Raw genomic sequence first — 20,430 nt, 5'->3', positions numbered from 1 at the left:
TAAAATGCACTTTTTGTGATAAAACTATTAAAAAAAACCAAGTATATAAAATTTTAGTGGTTTTTTCTTGAGTTTTAACAAACATAATAGGCTGTTTTTAGCATTTTTATAGGGGCTCCAACTATTCGCGGGTTCTAACTATTCACGGGGGGTTCTGGTACGCATCCCCTGCGGACCACTGTAATCAGTTTCTTCTCCCTCCTGGAAGAAGTCCCACACCAGGACTTGGAAGGGTGTCCCTTTCTCTTAGTTGACACGAGGATCTCTCATTGGCTCTCCCTGGTCCTCGAGAGCCAATGGTGCTCGGTCCTCTGAGGAGAGCCAAGCACCCAGCACTTAGGCTCGAGGCTCTGCCTCAAAACATAGTGCTGTGCCTACCTTTGCTTGAATCCCTCTGGATTTTCTAGCAGAGAGGTCATCCGCAGAACTTTCACGTACCGTGGAAGGCTCAAGTACGCGTACCTCCAAGGAGAGCGTAATCAGTCAACAAACCCACGTTCTGGTTCAGGCATGTGAGAGAGGATGGAGTCTAGGCAAGCTTCCCCTCCACCTTGTGCTACTTGCTCGAGTATGCTCATCGGGTCCCATGAAGGTGTTGTAGACTCGAGGGTCCGCTTACTTGGAGTGATGTCAAGGAGGTCCACCTTGCAATTGTCTTTCCGCCAGGAAACTTCAGTCTTGAAGACAACTGAAGTATATCACGTGGCTGGCACAGACGCTTGCCCGAAAGTACATGATCGCTTTCTCCGGCCCAGTCCTCGCTTGTGTTCGCACAAACAGTCCGCTCGCCTCTCGAGAGCCATCTCATAGTCTTGCACGCTCCATCACTCTCCTCTGGACAGCCCCTCTTCACGTTCGCTCAATAGAAGGAACTCTTCTAGGCCTGTGAAGCCATTGCCACTGTAGGTTGGTGATCGCTTTTGCCCTGCCTCGCCTGTCGGCACCGCGGGTTCTGACGGGACAGGTAAGGGCACTCGTTCTCCTTCTCCTGTCCCCCTGACTTTCTGGGGGTATTCCAGGAAGCACAAGTCAGACAGAAGGACCTGTGATTTGGACTTGCTATCCAGTAGCAGCCCTACTGCATGGACTTTGTATGCCCAATTGGCTGAGCTGGGAGCTGGGGGTTCTGGTGAGCTTCTCCTACATGCAATAAGAGTATCAAAGGAGGACTGCTGACTGGAAGGACCTGAGGGTCTTCTTCCCAGGGTTGCAGATTCTCTCGAGATACAGAGGACCTTTGCTGAGATTGAAGTGTTGATTTACGGCAACATCTGTTGATTGTCCTACCCTTGAAGGCTTCTGGGGACCCAAAAAGGAACCCAAAGTCTCTGTAGGCTTGCCGTTGTCCTCGGTTGCGTAGGGGGTATTAGATCAGGTTAACTCTCATCTATTGGGAAGAGAGTTCCCTTCAATCAAACCACTCAGCCAAGCTACCTCCCCCACCTTTGCCTTGCTAAAAGAAATGTTACGTGCCCTCGACAGAGCCACTACTGACGAAACAGGTTGACCCAGACTTGGTTCGCCCAGCTCTGGGTCTCTCACTGCAGCATCTTGGAGTGGAGGATGTAGTCTTTACACAACAGGAAGCAGCAACCCTGGAAGCTAATGCTATGGCAACCTTCCAGGCATTCTCATGGCTGGACCTGTGGTCCCTCACAGTACAACTAGTTGTCGACTTACAACCTATGCAAGTTACGACTGATCGACTTTACGGCCACCCATAACTAAAACGACTGGGAAGCGACGTGAGCAAGAAAGAGTGGTGTCCAGCTGAACGTACAACAGTTTTTCCCAGCTCCCGCCTCTCCACACATGCAGCTCACTTTTTGAGCTACTAATGACTATTATCGTGCATTGGCAACAAGGATATAATCCAGTAAACTTATGCCATCAAACACAACCGTAGATAAAATTGAGAGAAAATCATTGTAATAAAAACTTCAGGTCTTGAAAGAACACATTTTACTGTTGTTGTCATGCCGATAAAAGATAAGTAACTTAACGGTAAAGTTCATACTACAATGAAATGAAATTAAAATAGTGAATGGAATCACATAATATTTTCACACAATAAACAACAATTATAAGGGGTTCAACAATACTTAGAAGGATGTTAAACATAAGGGATTCAACAGGCTTTAGTGGTGAAATTTATTACACAACCCCTTGGCAAAGACATGAAATCAGCACATGACATGCATGATTATTTCTATTGTATGAGACTTATATGATACGTGCTTCATTGGGTTTATTGGAAAGTGCTTTTCAAGAGCTTTTAACCAATGACAAATTCATTAAAATTAATATTTAAAAATTTGGAATGGTAGAGTAAAAAGTGAACCCAGGTAAAATGCATATCTGGATATCTTTACTTAAAACACTGTAGCACCATATTTTCTACATGCTTAATTATATGCATTAAAAAGGGAGGGATTTTCAAGAGCTTTCTAATGAGCTTATATGTATTAAAATCAGTGGAAAATTGAGGACAGCAGAGGGGAAAAAAGCGTTTGCAAGACTATGCTTTAATAGCTTAATTCAGCATCATCTCCACCTTTTCCTATGGCGCCTCGTAGTGACAATCAGTGTCAGTACATTTGCACGCGCATGTCCATTCCATGTTTATAGTTCCATGGGTTAGCAGTTCTTCGGCTTTGAAGATCATTTGAGAAACAACCGAGTCCTCTCCTGTTCCTGCCAAGAAAGGTGCACAATCACATCCTTTTCCCCTTTCACCCCAGGGGGAAAAGACCCAAGGGAAAGAAGAAGGGAGGAAAATGCTAGGGTCGGCGATCCCCTCCGTAAGCTGCTGCCACTTGTTGGGGGGGGGGGGGGGAGGGGGGGATGCCTGTTCAACCACTGGGCAACTTGGCAGTGACACGGAGCCAAGACCTGGGTAGTGGATGGTCTTCGGGAGTGATATCTTCTGCCCTTCGAGTCTCGTCCTTCCCTCACTGACTCTGGTTCGATTCCAGTCTTACATACTTGGCTCATTAGAAGATCTCACCCTCTGGGGGGAGATTGCAGCATTGCTGAGACAACGTGCTGTAGAAGTCATGACAGATTGGTCCCCAGGCGTGTACAGTCGAATCTTTCTGGTCAAGAAAGAATTTTGGAAGGGGTGGGGGTAAGCTAGGCATCAATCTCTCTCCTTTGAACCGATTCATTCGGCACTCAGTTCAAGATAGAAATGGCACGGTCTGTGCTTGTTTCCATCAGGAAGAATGACTTCATGCTTATGGTGGACTGGAAGGATGTGTATTTCTAGATACCCATTCATCAGTCCTCTCTCAAATACCTTTGCTTTGTCCTCAGGAAGAAGGTATTCCAATTCAGGGTAGTACTTTGCTTTGGGCTCTGTACCGTTCCCCAGGTGTTCACATGAGAACTCACCCTTGTCTCAGCTTGGGCCTATTCACATGGGATATGTCTGGTGAGGTAACTCGACGATTGGTTAGGTTTGGTGAAATCTTGTCTGCAGTTCCTTCAAGACAGGGATCGTCTTCTCAAGTTTTGCTATGATCTAGGGGTCATAGTAAACCTCAAGAAGTCTGATCACGTACCCAAGCAGAGGATAAAGTACCTGGGCATGCTGATAGACACGGATACAGGAAGAGTCTACCCCCCGGACTCATGTATTAGTAGGTTCAGGGAAACTGCAGAAGTTCCTGTCTTGGCAGGAATAGCCAGCACGGCAGTGGCAAGTCGTTCTCGGTCGCCTGTCATCTTGGCAGAAGCTGGTTTCTTCAGTCTCCAGTGGAGAATGGAGTTCTAGTCTCCAGCATGGGATCTACCATCTTTTCCTATCCCCTTCTCGCAGGAGGTGTTACAGGACTTACCTGGTGGCTGGATAACAGGAACCTTGTAATAGGAGTGTCCCTACACACTCACGTTCCCAAGATGCTTCTAAATGCAGTCCCCGGTATCGGGAGGGATTCCGTTCTCAGCAGGGTGCTAAGTGAAAACCACCATTAATTGAAACTTGGTGATTTATGGCACTTTGGCACCGATATCCAGTAAATGGCACTCCTTTAGGTATGTTATGGCACCACAACTCTATTGTTGGCACCTTATGATGCCAATAACTGGAATTAGGCACCGTATGGTGCCATAAATCACCGATTTTATGGTGCTAGATAAGTGCCCTAAAACCGGATCACTATTAACCAAGTCCAGCAGTAACCAGGGACTGCCTTCATTCTCAGATGCTTCAACCGAGGGATGTGGCACGCACCTGGAGGAGTTGATGATCTCAGGTGTGTGGAACTGAGAAGACAAGCACCTTCACATCAATACAGGCAGTCCCCGGGTTACGACGGGGGTTCCGTTCTTGAGGCGCGTCGTAAGCCGAAAATCGTCGTAAGCCGGAACGACACTTGGAAATATGCCTTAAACTAAGAAAAAGTTAGAGACCTTACCTGTGTGACATGCAAGTAGATTGCATGATGTGTAGTGTGGTTATTCCAATGGCAAAGGATGGTTCTTGAAGGTATAATTCTTTATTAAACTCTTGTGACACTAAAAAGCACAATGTACACTACACTTAATCCTTAGGGTATACACTAAACACTGTCACTATACGTATACACATGCATTGCACACTTTGTTAGATCCTGGAGTACACTAAAATCCCAGTCTGGTAGCTCTGGAAAAAAGGTAAAAGTATACACAATTAGTACAAAATACTACACAAAGTCCTGAATACAATATGTAAATTATAGATATCAAGAGTAAAAGAGTTAATGTATGTTAATTAATTCCTTACTTTTAGTTTATAATTCCTTACTTTGAGTTATATCAAGAGTAAAAAAGTTAATGTATGTGAATTAATTCCTTACTTTTAGTTTAAAGTTGTCCTGCTATGTAACCCTGGATGGACAAAGTCTTATGTGGCCCCATAGCCTACATCATTCAGGGGGTTCTGGAATGTACAAAAAATAATTAGTATGTCAGTAAGTACTCTATGCATAGTAAGTTACATACAGTAATATGCACCATACAGTGGTTTAATATCACATATATAACATGTATAAAACTTAGTTAATGTATGTTAATTAATTCCTTACCTTTAGTTTATATTTGACATTCATCGTAACCCTGGATGGACAAAGTCTTATGTGGCCCCATAGCCTACAATCATTCAGGGGTTCTGGAAGTACAAAAAATAATTAGTATGTCAGTTAAGTACTCTATGCATAGTAAGTTACATACAGTAATATGCACCATACAGTGGATTAATATCACATATATAACATGTATAAACTTAGTTAATGTATGTTAATTAATTCCTTACCTTTAGTTTATATTTGACATTCATCGTAACCCTGGATGGACAAAGTCTTATGTGGCCCCATAGCCTACATCATTCAGGGGGTTCTGGAATGTACAAAAGATAATTTTGTCAGTAAGTACTCTATGCATAGTAAGTTACATACAGTAATATGCACCATACAGTGGTTTAATATTGTAAATGATTGGTCTACACCCCCTGTTCAGCAGGGAGTGTACAGTATGTATGTAATTCCATGAGGGACCTTGATCACTTATCCCATGTGAGAGATCTTGGTCACTTAATGTATGTTTACTATATGTACTATGTATAATTCCTTACCTTTAGTACAGTAGTACATAGTTTACAGTTGTCGTGCTATGTTATGTAGTAACCCTGGACAAAGTTTTATGTGGCCCCATAGCCTGCATCATGGAGGGGGTCCTGGTTTTCTGGAATGTACCAAAAAAGTATCAAAGTTAAGTCATGTTATGTATGTTTAGTAAGTTACATACAGTAACCATACGTACAGTGGTTTATAACATGTACTACATATGTACATAATCAAACTTGGTTGGAAATTCCTGTAAAAAAAAGTTATGTACGTATGTAATATGTACTACTGTATGTAAAAACCTTACTGTTCATACTTTGTTACACTACATGTTACATGTGATACATATACTTTCCTGAAGGGTTTTTTCCATCCAAAAATGGTGCTTCTACTTGTAGTAGTTATCCCTTGATGACACTTGTAGTAACAACCTGGAGTTGTGTGAAAAATGTTGGTTCTGGAAGGAAAAAGTAACAAAATTAGTGTACAAAATATACACTACAGAAAGTTGTGAATGCAATATGTTAATTACTGTAGATATATCAAGAGTGTACTACTAAAAGAGTTAATGTATGTTAATTAATTCCTTACCTTTAGTTTATATTTGACATTCATCGTAACCCTGGATGGACAAAGTCTTATGTGGCCCCATAGCCTACATCATTCAGGGGATTCTGGAATGTACAAAAAATAATTAGTATGTTAGTAAGTACTCTATGCATAGTAAGTTACCAATTACAGTAATATGCACCATACAGTGGTTTAATATACATATAACATGTAGTATAAAACTTAATTTAGAAATTCCTTACATAACTTACCAACTTTTAGTGAGTCCTCAAAGCTGTTACCTAGGTTGTGGGAGATGGAGGTGGAGGTGTAGAGCATTCATGATAAGGATGCATTCCAAACCTAACTTCAGTGTGCTTTATCACAGATAACAGGCTAGGATGATGGGCAGTCTGGAATGAAGAATTAATATTAAAGGACAGTATGTAACCACTTAGGTGTACAAAATTTATTGTACGTATGCAAACATTAAACACAACTGAGAATTCCTTACCTCCAGCAAAATGAAGACATGTAGGCTATGTAGAGGTCTGGTTTATGTAAGTCACAGGTGCATGCCAGTCTGGAATGATAATGTAATAGTACATATGATTATAGTATGTATGTTACATACATAACATGGTTATTACATATGTAATATTAAAACATTAATAAAAAAAACTGTCCTTACCAAATTCTAGTGGTTGGCTTGCTTACTGGGATGGTCATATGGTACATGAGAGTGGGTGGCTGGGCTATGGAGTGGGATGGGCAGGTGCTTGGGAGTCTGGAATGATAAAAATATATAAAATGATAGTTACTACTACTGTAACTACTGCACATGTTATTACTGTTTGACATATGTAGTGTGTAATACGTATGTTCAATATAAAAAATGAAGAATTCTTTTACCTGAAGGAATGGGAGAGGTGATACTACTCGTATCAACTGATTTGGGCTCTGGGGAGGTGATACTTGTATCAACTGATGAGGGAACATCTACATCTGGAAAGAATGATAGGGTACATATTATAAGGTGGATGTAATTGTAGCATATGTACACTTTTAATAAAATTTCTATTAGCAATTTATAAAACATTTTATACAAATTTGTTAAGGATTCCTTACCTGATGTATAGGGCGAGGCATCAAAACCATGGAAAGGCTCAGGGTCATCTGGGTCACTGTCACTATCAAAGGGGTCTGAAATGGAAAAAAAAATAATAATAAGATTATGCAACATCAAACACATTGTACCACTATGTAAGTTAGTGTACGTATGTATGTAGGGTGTAAACAATTTCCAACATGAAAATGAGAAAAATGAAATTGCTTACCTGATTGTACACGTGCAGGTGGGCGGGCTGATACAGAGGGTCCAGGTACAGGGGGATCTGGAACTGTCACAGGTAGTACAGGGAGATCTGGAACTGTCACAGGTAGTACAGGGAGATCTGGAACTGTCACAGGTAGTACAGGGGGATCTGGAACTGTCACCACTTCTGCAATAAAATTACAAATGATGAAAACTAATGAAGTTACAATTTACTCTTACATTTAGTAGTTGTTACATTAAAAAATTAACACATTTTAATATGTACACTATGTAAACACATAAATTAGTAAAACAGTTCAGAATTCCTTACCAGGACTAGGAGTGGGAGGTGGTGGTACTGGAGACTTGTGAAAGAAAGTGTCAAGCCTGGACTGCACACTTCTCTTCGTCTGCTTCTCCTTCAGGGTCTCCTTGTAGAAAGTCACCAAATCCATGATTCCTCTCTTGATTTTGTCAAACCTAGAAACGTTAGGGTCTTCTGCCTCAAAAGAAGCCAAGGCTCTCTCCAGATGAGTAAAACCCTCTGACAAGCTTTCACAGTTAATGACCTGGGTTTTGGCTCTGGTGCCGCCTCCTCTTCCTCAATCATTTGTTGTTCAAGTTCTAGTAAGTCCTCTGCAGACAATTCCTCTCCATGGGAATGAGCCAGCAGCTCTGTTACATCATCAGGTTCAAGATCTAGTTGCAGCCTCTTGCTTAGCCCTACGATCTTCCTCGTCACAGTCTCGACTCTTTCTGCCTGGTCAAAGCCTTCAAAACTGTGCACAAACTGTGGACACAGTTTCCTCCAGGCCCCATTTAAAGTGGTCGTCTTCACCTCGTCCCAAGCACTTGCAATGTTCTTCACTGCATCTGCAATGTTGTAGCCCTTCCAGAATTGCTTCAGTGTCAACTCCTTGTTAGCTTCTATGGCCCTCAAAGCAACACGTATGGTCCTTCTAAGGTAGTAAGCCTTGAAATTTGCTATTACTCCCTGGTCCATTGGCTGTATCAGCGATGTGGTATTGGGTGGGAGGTACACCACCTTCACATTAGGATGCATGTCGCTCAAATTTGAAGGGTGACCAGGGGCATTGTCCAGGACTAAGAGGGCCTTAAAAGGCAGACCCTTCGAAGTCAAATACCGCTCCACTGCTGGCACGAAATGGTCATTGAACCAATCTTCGAAGACCATTAAGGTAACCCACGCCTTCTTGTTAGATTTCCAAATCACAGGGAGTTGACTCTTGAAAATGCCCTTGAAAGCCCTGGGATTCTCGGCCAAATACACCAGCAAGGGCTTCAGTTTCAAATCACCACTTGCATTGGCCCAAACAGCAAAGTCAGTCGCTCCTTTCCAGCTTTATGGCCAGGTGCTGACTTCTCCTCCTTGGAAAGGTACGTTCGATTTGGCATTCTTTTCCAAAATAATCCAGTCTCATCCACATTAAAGACTTGGTCAGCCGTGTAACCACCATCCTTAATTATCTCAGCCAAACCACCTGGAAAACTTTCTGCTGCTTCGCTATCAGCACTAGCAGCTTCACCTTGCAGCTTCACATTATGCAAATTTGCACGAGCCTTAAAACGGTTAAACCAACCTCTACTCGCGGAAAATTCACCACCAGCACTGCCTTCGCCAAACTTTTTCACTACTGCCTCATGCAGCGCTCTAGCCTTCTCCTGGATCACACTTAAGCTCACCGGAACACGTCGCTGGTTCTGGTCCTCCAGTCAGATCATGAGCAATTTCTCCATTTCAACAATGCTCTGGCTACGTTGCTTCTCGTTTATCACCGTTGACTTCATCGGTGCAGCATCCTTAACGTGCTTCAGAATACGTTCCTTATCCTTCACAATGGTTACCACCGTGGTCCTGCTCAAGCCTAAAGAACGGCCTATTTCGGTGTTAGTTTCTCCCTTCTCCGAACGCTTTATCACGTCATATTTGACCTCCATCGTGATGACCTTCCTCTTCTTGGATGAACTATCATCGGAGGAAGTACTTTGGCGTTTAGGAGCCATTGTAAATTAGCGAAAATGGCAAGGAATTTCAGCAACGTCTCAGCACACAACCTAGTGGAATGCAGGCAGGCACGCGATTGAAGTGGCGTCCTTTCGTATTGTTACGCTTGGCGTCCTCGACCGTCCGAGGTCGTTGTTCGGTCAATTTACCATACAGTTTAATAGCGTTAATTAATTTATGCACCTCCGCTCAAAAACTAGTTCTGCATATGAGGTATCGTTAAAAAGCATAACAAAACGTCGTAACCTTGGCATTTGTGTTGTAATCTAACCAGAAACTTAGTTTTTTTAATTATGTACTGGAAACAAGCAATGATTTTTCATTATATTTGCGCTTTTGGACTGTTTTAAACTGCGCATCCCAAGCTAGTGTATTCATTCGCCCGCAAACTAGTTCCGCATATGCGGCGTCAGTAAAAAAATTCAAAAAATACGAAAAAAAAAAAGTGTCAAAAATCATCATAACCTCAAAATTTTTGTTGTAATGTAACCAAAAACATATTTTTATTATGTACTGTGCTAAACTATAAAGGATTTTTATCATAGCATGCGTTTTTTAAAAGCGTCGTTAACTCGGAGCGTCGGAAGCGTCAGCGTCGTAACCTCGGAACAAGCGTCGTAACCCAGGACGGAATTTCCATTGAATATTTAAGAAAAAGCGTCGTAACCTCGGAACGTCGTAAGCCGGAACCGTCGTAAGCCGGGGACCGCCTGTATTCTGGAACTCAAGGTGCCTTTCCTGGTTCTCCAAAAGTTTCAGGATTGAGTGATGGGACACTCGGTGGTGTTGATGAGCAACAGACAGCACCACCGTAATGGCATACATCAACACACAAGGACTAGTATCTCTTTTGTTACACTAGTTAACAATGCTCGTGCACAAGTGGGCAGTATCCCATTTGGTAGAGCTGTCAGCCAGATACATTCCAGGCAAGAGGAATGTAGTAGACCCTGGTGGCTCCCAAATGGCCACATACCCCCTGGTATCTTGTCAAGGCACTGAGAGAGATTCCTCATTGGCACAATCTCCTGTGTCAGCTGCACATAGAACAGTTCCACCAGTCTGTGGAGTTGCTTATTTTCACAGCTGGAGACTATCCAGAATCTCTTGCAAAGGAGAGGCTTTTCTCGCCATGCAGTGACAGAGATGCAACAATCCTATGTTGCAATCTACCAAGGTACATGGGCTGTCCTCTGTGGTTGGTTTTGTGAACAGGGGTCTCTCTCCACTATTTCATTCTGGCTTCATGAGATAGCCAAACGGATGTACCCCACTTCTAGTATGTTCCATTTGAGAGCTCATAAAGTTATGGGCATTGGTCTGTCCCTCGCATTCAGAAAGAATTTGTTGGTTTCTCAGGATCTGAAGGTGGAAGGGATGTGTTCATGCTAGATCACCCACACCACCTCCTACCTTGAGGAGATTGCCAACAGGTTTATGGACACTTTTTCCTTGGGGCTTTGGTAGCTGCTCAACAAGTTGTGTAGCTTACCCAGCTCCTCTAAGAGGACACAGGTAACATCTCACCTAAGGTGCATGGTTGCAAGTCAGTGTGTGTGTTGAGTGACTGGTCCTCTCCCCATCCCTCTTTTGTTCTACTTGAACCTCTCCTGTTGGCAGAGGGTAAGTTATTGAGCTGTCACAAGCTGGAATGGTCGTCATTGCAGGTGAGTTTATACTACTACAATGGCACTTCCTTTCTATAATTTTCAGATTTATTAGAAGCAAACCCTTCCCTCTTTCTAACAAGGAGAGAGGGACAATGTGAACCTATTGGTTTTATATGGCCTTATTGCTTCCGAGAAGTAATGATATTATCTATGCTTTCATCTCGAATAATGGTGCTTTTATATCCATCTATTTAAGAAAGTCCCAGAAGTCTAAGAATCGAACTGACAGTTCCTATACAGTGGGCCCCCATATATTTATTTGTGTTCTCCGGATTCGTGGACACGCATTCACGGATTTCTCACTGGAACATATTCCCAATTATTCACAGGAAATGTGCCTATTCACAGTATTTTTCTATGAGAAATATCTGCAAAATCCTTTTTATTTTTTTTTAATTTTTTTTTTATAAAATGCAGTTTTTATGATAAAACTATTAAAAAACCAGGCATAAAAATTTGTTGTGGTGTTTTCTTGAGATTTAACTAACAAAACAGGCCATTTTAAAATTTTTTATAGGGGTTCTAACTATTCGGGGGGGGAAGGGGGAGGGGGGGGGCATGTACTTCGTTCATTTTGTCAGAGGTAAGGTCTTCTCTCCTTGATCTTTCAACCAGGAAGACCTAGGTGTGGCGAACCTCCAGTCAGTTCAGAGACTTATTCAGCTTCCTCCCTACAGGAAGTAAGTCTTTCTATATAAAGACCAAAAGGTTTGTACAGGCGGCCCTCAGTTAGCGGCAGGGGTTCCGTTCCTGGCTACCGACGCTAAGTGATTTTCGACGCTAAGCGATTTTAAAGCCCACGGCCGCTGCACACCTTCTTTCGAAATTCTAGACCAGTTAACAGCGCCCTGACCAGTCAAACGGCGCCGTAATCCCGCAATGGTGCAATAAGTAAAATTATATTTATGCAGTATATAGTACTACGTATAGAATTTACTGTACAGTAGTACTGTGCAGTACATTATAGTATTATAAATACTGTAAAGTGAAAAAAGCCTAACTTTAATCCTTTGGGTGTCTAGAGTATGTAAAGATATAATAAGGTTTTATAAGTATGGTGTACAGGTAGCTGTAGTGTTCAAGTTACGATAATTCGTCTTGTGATAATCCAATTTTATGAGAGACTAAATTACAATAGCCTAACTTTATCCCATCTTCTAGTTACATAAGTTCAAAAACAGCAAAAGAGAATTATGAGAGTATGGTTTTAACGTTATACTTGTTGCGTAAACGTGTACAGCCATGAACAACCGAACGAGAAACTACTTTTTTTTTTTCTAAGTACAACCGAATTCGATAACATCCGTATGGCTTGTATTTCAATCATCGCACTATAGTACACTATTACCGTAGTTGTTATAAATGACAATGAGTAGAATAGAACCCAGATATCTTAATGTAATAACTTTATTCACTATAGATCAAAGATCAATATAGATCAAAGATCAGTCAGGAAATATATAGTGTTAAATTTAAGCCTAGTTATAACTGAAGCTGAGAAAACTATTCAATTTGCTAATGACTATTATTGTGCATCGGCAACAAGGATAAAACTCCAGTAAATGTATGCCATCAAACACAACCGTAGATAAAATAATTTTAATCAAAACTACTGTGCTTGAAAGAACACTTTTAATGTTGGTTTCACGCCGATATAAGATAAATAATGTAAAGTTCGTATTACAATGATATAAAGGAAAATTGTGAATGGAATCACATAATTTTTTTTACGCAATAAACATGCTGCCAACGTAATCTGTTAACGAAAAAAAATGAACTCACAATCACAACGAGATATATTCAATTCACATTTCCACCTAAAAACACGTCGTATAAGGAAAAATAACCTTGTCTCATATAAGTCAAGTATCTAGATATTTGTTTATGCTAACTAGAAGCAAGAAAATTCGCTCAGAATTGCGTTAAATATGGTGAAACAAGGCGAAACAAACTCGTATTCGCCATCAGCTGATTGAAAACCAAAACATTGGCCGCTCTGCGGAATACTGGCTTAGATTTGCCGTAGTATTTTATAATTTAATAATATGAGAATACATACAATATTATTGGATAAAGTGAAGTAATGTATAACTTTTTAAAGGATTTATGGAAAAGATGGATGATTAATAAAAAAAAACGCCATGCATTTTTCAGAACAGTGGCGGACAAGAACGAACATTAAAAAACATCCTCTGAGAATGTGGAGGGTAGTTACAAAAGCTGCCTTAATTTGTATCATATTTATGTACAAAAATAAAAACACCCTATGCGTAATATATTTTCATACATATTTTAAACATAAATGCATATCTGCCGTATCTTTTAGGTCGTTGGTGGTAATGTGACCCAAATACGGAAATTCGTGCACAAATTGCTGCCAATGGTTTCCGAGGAAAATTTGAAGTTTTGCAATATGCTTAAGCGATCTTGGTCTTGGTTTCGTTGTAAATTATATCAAATTCCTCTGCATATTGGCATTAATTGTCGATGAGTCGTTAGAGACCTTGCACTGTTTGGGAAATCAGAACCATATCATCAGCATAACAGAGGTTGTTTATAGTTGTTTCAATGACAGTGCATCCGATTGGGAGTGAGTTCAGTTTGACATTCAAGGCATCTGTGTACGTATTAAATAAGTATGGAGAGTGAATGCCCCCTTGCCGAAGCCCATTTAGGGAGCTGAAGGTGTACGATAATACGTTACCCCATTTGACACAATTGCTGTGTGGAGAACTAGCAATGTAAAATGCCTCTTAGATATAGGGGTGTGCCTCTTTTATGCAGCTTCAGGTAGTTTACTCTGCCAAATGCTTTTCTCACATCCACAAAACAAAGGAAAACAGGAGAGACTGATGATAGGTAGTAGTTCAGCAATTCTTTCAGTATGTAGATGCAGGTGATGGTTGAGTGGTTTGCTTTAAACCCGAACTGGTTGTCAGTGGTGTGTAGAAAGGGGAAAAGCCTCACTAGAAGAACCAACTCATGTATCTTCGATGCGATCGTTGTGATTGCAATCGGCTGGTAGTTGCCAGGGTCAGCTGCATCCTTTAGCTTGTTTTTGATTAATGGTATCAAGTGAACTAAGAGTAGGGAGTCTGCATTGAATAGGGTAGCTAGGAAAATGTAAATTATTGGATGGCAGAATTTGAAAGCCTCTGCGGGAAGACTATCACAGCCTGGCGATTTATTATTAGGTAGGCTGTTTTTAGCATCGCTGATGTTACCTGGCATAATACGGTATGCAAAATGAAATTGAATGTTGTCAGTAAGGAGGTTATCTGCATCCCTTTGGGATGTAGATAACTTCCTTACTGATCATTTATGCAATTCCGGATATTGTTGAAGTGATCGCCCCACATACTTGCGATAGCCTTGTCTCTGACTGCTTCTCCTACTCTCTGTGATAGCTTTTTATTTTGGGATTTAAGGACTGGATATCTTTCCAAAGAGGAGGATAATCACCAGATTCTAGGTTTCTAGACATTGCATCGGCTCTTAGTTGTTTTTCATTTGATCTGCAGTGCTTAAGAGCAAGTTTGAACTGCGCTCTCGCCTGTCTCATTAGTAATGCAGTGTGTCCTTCCCTCGGGCTACCATTTTGCCTCCACAGTAAAAACATTTCTCGTGAGTATGTATACAGATCTTTAACCAAGCCATTCCATCCAGGTATATTACAAGAATTACCTTGACGAAATCTATAGGCAGCCCTGCCCAAAGCAAGCATAGCGGAAATTGTGTTCGAATAGAATTCATTCAGATCCCTCTTGTGGTGATCTTTTCTACAATTTGTGTTAGTACAAAGTAAGTGTCTGCCGGATGAACTATTGACAGCAACCAGGTTTCCATGGTCGCCCAAAAGTATCTGGTTCTCTGTTGGTTTTTAAAATCCTAGTTTACCGCTGGTGGGCGGTCAGTTAGGGGGTTCACGGTAGGGAGGGATGGGGTACTGAATGACTCCTGTAATGGGATGTGATCGTAGCCTGTTGCAAGATCGTAGCGAATATTGCAGGTCATAATAGAATCATGAAGTTGTGGAGATGTGATGCAGTGGTCCAGCCATGATGTTGTAATTGCGTCCGCTCTATTATGTACATATGAATAGGAGGGAAGGAGGAGCATTACATTGCTAATTTGGAGAGCATGATTTTGACAGAAGCGAGTAAGTTCATTTTAAAATTGTTTTTTTGGGATGAGAATTAGGTACCTGATTATACAAATATGATAAGCAGGAGAATCGTAAATAATACTGTGTAACTCCCCTAGGATTATATGATAATGATCGAAATTATTGTTTTTTTTCCCATGGCATATAAACATTAATTATTAGGATTTTAGAGTTCCCTACTGTCACTTGAAGCCAGCAATCTGTCACTCCTGTAGGTCATCACCTTTATCATATTGCCTAACGATTTGTGCCACAGGAAAGAAAGGCCCTCTTTCGGGCGACCGGCTATGATTTGATCTGTAACTTGCATCATTGAATTCAAGAAGGTTCTGAAGTCTTCATGTATTGAATCGCAGATGACAAGGTCATGTGGCCAGAAGAGCGTTTCTTGCAATGCAATGATGCCTTTGAAGTTTTTGCACAAGATGTTTAAGAGAGGAATGTTCTGCTTGAAGTAAAAAATATTCCAAGAGATTATGTTTAATGTATCCATGGCTACTCACAAAGATGGGAGATGAATGCGCTGATCATTTGGGTGGATGGGGGGTTAGCCAGGTGGAGTGGGCAGTCACTCGCCGTGGGTGGTTGGCTGGCACATGCGGTGGAAATGACCCTGGTTGGGGTGTCAGTAAGTTCCCCTAGGGCTGGTTGGTCCCGGATTAGGTTATAAATGGCGTTTACGAAACCTTAAGTGCAGATAAACCACTTAAGGGCACTGTTAACTGGTTATCAACACTGATAAACTGCTTACTGACACTGATAAACCACTTACCAGCACCAAAAATCTGGTTAACGACATCACTAGCCAAGTACCATTAACCGATACCACTGTTAAGCTGAGACTGCCTTAATGAGAACTGTTCGGTGTACAGCACAAACAATTTTGAACTGGCTTAGGAGTATAAGAGTGATGGAAATCAGGAAGTCATAGCCTTGTACACAGCACAACAAAAGGTTTTAGTTGGTGGTTGGTCTTTTGATCAGATAACAATGAAGGTATAAGGAAAGATGTTATGTTTTTTATATCCAAATAACAGGTATTAATTTATGTTGCTAAAGTTATTTTCATTAATTTTACTTTTCAAGTCACACACAATGGTGATGAAGGTACAATAGACTTCCACTGGAAGAGGGTGAGACTGTTTGATGAACTGGCTTGTACAGTCCTTTTTGAGCAATGTCAAGATGATCCACAAGCAACTGTCACTAATGTGACAACAAAGAACAAAAGCAAGTGGAGGCCATTACCTCTTGACACTGTTGTAAGTATAATTTTATTATGTTTTTATTATTCCCAGCACTGCATTCTATATTAGAAAACTTGTTCTTGGTCTGATTAGAAATTTCCAACTTACATATTCTAGAGTTCAGTAAATGCCTTTTTTTCCAAGTTTTACAGTACTCAACAAGATATTAGGCCACTCTAAAATCTTGTCGAATTTTTAAGGAATGGAAAAGTTGGGAAAAAATGTTATCTGTCCATTAGGCTGCTTACAGCTTGTAGAGAAAGGAGCTTAGACACTCAACAAGGAGAGAGCTCTCAGTCACATGTTTTTAGGTTTAATAAGAGCCTGTATATATTTTTTGGTCAGCGCTCCCACTGCAATTTTTGACTATCACGTATCTCTTTATTGCCCTCTGTGACCTTAATATGGGCCAAGACGGTGATTTGAGTCAACAGATAATAGTAAAGATATGTGCATTGAAGCAATCTGGCCTTAAAAAAAGCAGATATCAAATCAGCTGGGTGTGAGGAGGCATTCAGTTTGACACGGTTGCCAGATTTAATGAAAGTGGCAACTAGGAGATTCTGTCTCAGAAAAAGAGCCCTGGTATGACTAAGACCTCTAATTGAAGTTTGACTGTTCTCAAGCATCAATTACCTTCTAATTGATGCTTGAGAACATTCAAACTTTGATTACAAGTCTTTGTAGGCATACCAGGGCGCTTTTTCTGAGACGGAATCTCGTGGTTGCCACCTTTGTTAAATCTGGCAACCCAGCGTCGAAATGAACACCTCCTCACACCCAAATGGTCCGATATCTGCTTTGTTTTAAGCCAGATTGCTTCAACACACATATCTCTGCTATTATCTGTTGACTCAATTAATTGTCTTGGCCCATATTAAGGTCACAGGGAGCAATAAAATGATACATGGTAGGCAAAAATTACAGTGGGAGTGCTGATCAAAAAATAAATACAGGCTCTTATTTAACCCCCAAAACATAGCTGAGAGCTCTCTCCTTGCTGGGTGTCTAAGCTCCACCCACTCTCTACATGCTGTAAGCAGCCTAATGCACTGACAAAATTTTCTCCCAACTTTTCTGTTCCTTTTCAGATAACACTAAACACAAAACCACATTATTTTTAGATGGCATCTTGTCATTTCATTTTCATATAAATTTATTTTCAGATTAATTTTCTCATAAAACTTTCATTTACAGTTAATTTGTACTCCTTTAATTATGCTCAAATTTGAATAAAGAATTTTATTAGCATCATCTTTCCCTTTTTATTTTATTTCATTACTCGTCCATATATGTACAGTGGTACCTTGAGATATAAAATTAATCCGTTCCAAGGCGGCCTTCGTATCATGAGTTTTTCGTATCATGAACTGCATTTTACATGAAAGATGGCTAATCCGTTCCAAGCCCTCCAAAAACACCCCAGTAAATTTCATAATAAAGCTAAATTGACCTATAAACAATGAAATACTTCAACACTTTGGACCATTCAATACCTAACTTAATACGTACTGCTAATATGTACTACATAGTATACCTGTAAATAAAGTGTATTAGTGTACATGGTATACAAGAAATACTGTACGTACACAGGTACGTATCAAGTAAAATGTAGAAGCTTACCTTTCGAGTCAGGCTATCTCCGAAAGTGGCGACAGGCAAGGAGGCCAAACAGCAGATACGTACACTTAACTTTACGAAACACAAAAAAAGGTCTGGAAAACATAAACTAAACTTTATGAAACACATTAACAAAACTGTGACACTTAACTTTACAAAAAAACTTCAAATTAAATTTTTTTTCTTTTTTGATTTTTACATTTTTTTTTACTTTAGGTTTTTTTTTTTTTTTTTTTTTTTTCCTTCAACTTTCTGTTTTTTTGTAGGATCACTTGGTTCTTCCTTTTTGCTTACTCCTGCTAGTACTAACTGCCTCTTTAAAAAAATAACTATCCAAGGAAGATTGCTTCTACCTGTTTTTGACAATGTTCCTGAAATGACTCAGGCAAATGTCATCGAACTGTGCAAGCATACGACCTGTGTAAGCCTTTTCGGGGTGTCTCTTTTCTACGAATGATTGCATTTTATGAAAAGCAGCTAGAGCACCCTCAATCTCTGCCGTTGTCATAGAGTCATCGTCCTCCTCCTCGCTGCTGCTAGAGAACTCCTCTTGAACGACATTATGTTGCATGGCCTCCAACTCCTTCAGGTCATCCGTCGTAAGCTCCTCTTGGTGCTCCTCGAGAAAGTCATTGATGTTGTCCTCGTCGACGGCCAGCCCCATGGACTTGCAGAGTGCAACGATCTCATCAAGATCTGGTTGTGAAACAGTTTCAGTATTGTCAACTGTTCCTGAATCTGCAGCACCAGCTTCGCCCATGTCAAATCTCTCGAAGTATCGGGCGGATACGGCATCAGACCTGAGTTTCCTCCATGAGGAATTCAAGGTTCGCCTCGAAACCTCCTGCCAAGCTTGGTCGATGAGTCAGATGTATATTACGATATCGAAATTCTCCTTCCAAAATTCACGCAAGGTGAGGTTTGTGGTATCGGTGATGTCGAAACATCTCTTGTAAAGATGTTTCGTATACAGCTTCTTGAAGTTCGATATCACTTGCTGGTCCATGGGCTGGAGGAGAGGGGTGGTGTTGGGCGAAAGATAAAGAACCTTGATAAACGAATTCTCTGCTAGGATATCTTCCTCGCTAGGATATCTTCCTCGAGGCCAGGAGGGTGAGCAGGGGCATTGTCCAACACCAACAGACATTTCAGAGGGAGGCGCTTCTCTTCCAAGAATTTCTTCACTGTCGGGCCGAAACACAGATTTACCCACTCGGTGAACAAAAGTCTCATTACCCAGGCTTTCGCATTAGCCCTCCACATCACTGGAATGCGTCCTCCGCTAATGCTAAAGGATCTGGAACCACTGAACAGAATATCTCCAGTTTCCTGTTGAACTGAGTTGCAAAAGGTCACCCCCAAACCTGGAAGAGCTTGTCTGCTACTACTTGATGAAGGGACCACAATGTGCCTAGGATCTGATCCAGACGACTGAGTTTGTCTGCAACCATATTCCGTTTGCCTGGGATATACCTGGCTGAGAGCTCTACCTAATTGCTTACTGCCCACTGGTAAACCTCGACAGTCAAGGCGGGAAGTTGACGTGAAACCAGGCCTCCCTGCTTGTTCACATAGGTGACCACCGTGGTGTTGTCTGACATGAGAACGACAGAATGACCCTCTACTTTCTCCTGAAACTCCTTCAGACCCAGGAAGGCTACCTTCAACTCCAAGACGTTGATATGCTGCTGTTTGTCTTCCAAACTCCAAACGCCTGAGGCATTGAGGCCACCTAAATGAGCCCCCCAACCTGCGAGGGAGGTGTCTAAAAACAGAAGGAAGTCCGGTGGGAGAGAACGCAGAGGGACACCCTTCAAAAGATTTTGGTTGTCCAACCACCAATGAAGGTCTTCTCTCAATTCCAGAGACAGAGGAACCTTTAACAAGGGTGAGTCCCCGCCGGAGACCAGAATTCTCCCAGTCTCCATTGTAGAGACCGAAGATGAAGACGCCCATGAGGGACCAGCTTCTCCAGGGAAGACAAAATTCTCAGAAGAACCTGCCACTGATGAGCTGACTGATGTGGTTTCGAGAGGAAGCCACACACCACCACTTGCAACTTCTCCAACCTCTGATCTGACAGGAAAACTCTTGCAACCACCGGTATGAGGTTTGACTTTTCCTGGTTGTCCACGATGCCCAGTTCCAAACAAAACCAAAGCAGATGATCTCTTTCCTGCAACAGCTTTTCCCTGGAACTTGCCAAGACCAACCAATCATCGAGGTACTTCAGCA

General features: G+C 41.4%; 2 protein-coding genes and 1 long non-coding RNA gene across 6 annotated transcripts in view; 1 reads left to right on the top strand and 2 right to left on the bottom strand.

Annotated features, from left to right (window-relative positions):
• The window catches only part of LOC135216186 (DNA topoisomerase 3-alpha-like), a 308,863-nt gene that overhangs the window by 78,290 nt on the left and 210,143 nt on the right, over positions 1-20,430 (top strand). For all 4 annotated transcript variants that reach the window (XM_064251319.1, XM_064251321.1, XM_064251320.1 and 1 more), the window contains exon 7: positions 16,415-16,590. In XM_064251319.1, the coding sequence (XP_064107389.1) occupies positions 16,415-16,590 (176 nt within the window). The remainder of the gene's footprint in view (positions 1-16,414; positions 16,591-20,430) is intronic.
• Positions 4,298-6,278, bottom strand: LOC135216189 (uncharacterized). Its single transcript, XR_010314826.1, has 5 exons — positions 6,195-6,278; positions 5,612-6,060; positions 5,294-5,376; positions 4,839-4,921; positions 4,298-4,645 (listed from the first exon to the last, which is right to left on the bottom strand). It is a non-coding gene; the product is annotated as an uncharacterized LOC135216189 (long non-coding RNA).
• On the bottom strand, positions 6,441-8,021 carry LOC135216187 (uncharacterized). Its single transcript, XM_064251323.1, has 7 exons — positions 7,799-8,021; positions 7,490-7,654; positions 7,281-7,355; positions 7,065-7,157; positions 6,844-6,939; positions 6,667-6,735; positions 6,441-6,565 (listed from the first exon to the last, which is right to left on the bottom strand). The coding sequence occupies exons 1-5, from the start codon at positions 7,920-7,922 to the stop codon at positions 6,908-6,910; spliced, it is 489 nt and encodes a 162-aa protein (XP_064107393.1). The 5' UTR covers positions 7,923-8,021; the 3' UTR covers positions 6,441-6,565; positions 6,667-6,735; positions 6,844-6,907.

This window comes from Macrobrachium nipponense, chromosome 6, assembly GCF_015104395.2.
Source record: "Macrobrachium nipponense isolate FS-2020 chromosome 6, ASM1510439v2, whole genome shotgun sequence".
NCBI classification, from domain to species: Eukaryota; Metazoa; Arthropoda; class Malacostraca; order Decapoda; family Palaemonidae; genus Macrobrachium; species Macrobrachium nipponense.
This window is presented reverse-complemented; position numbering and strand designations above follow the sequence as displayed.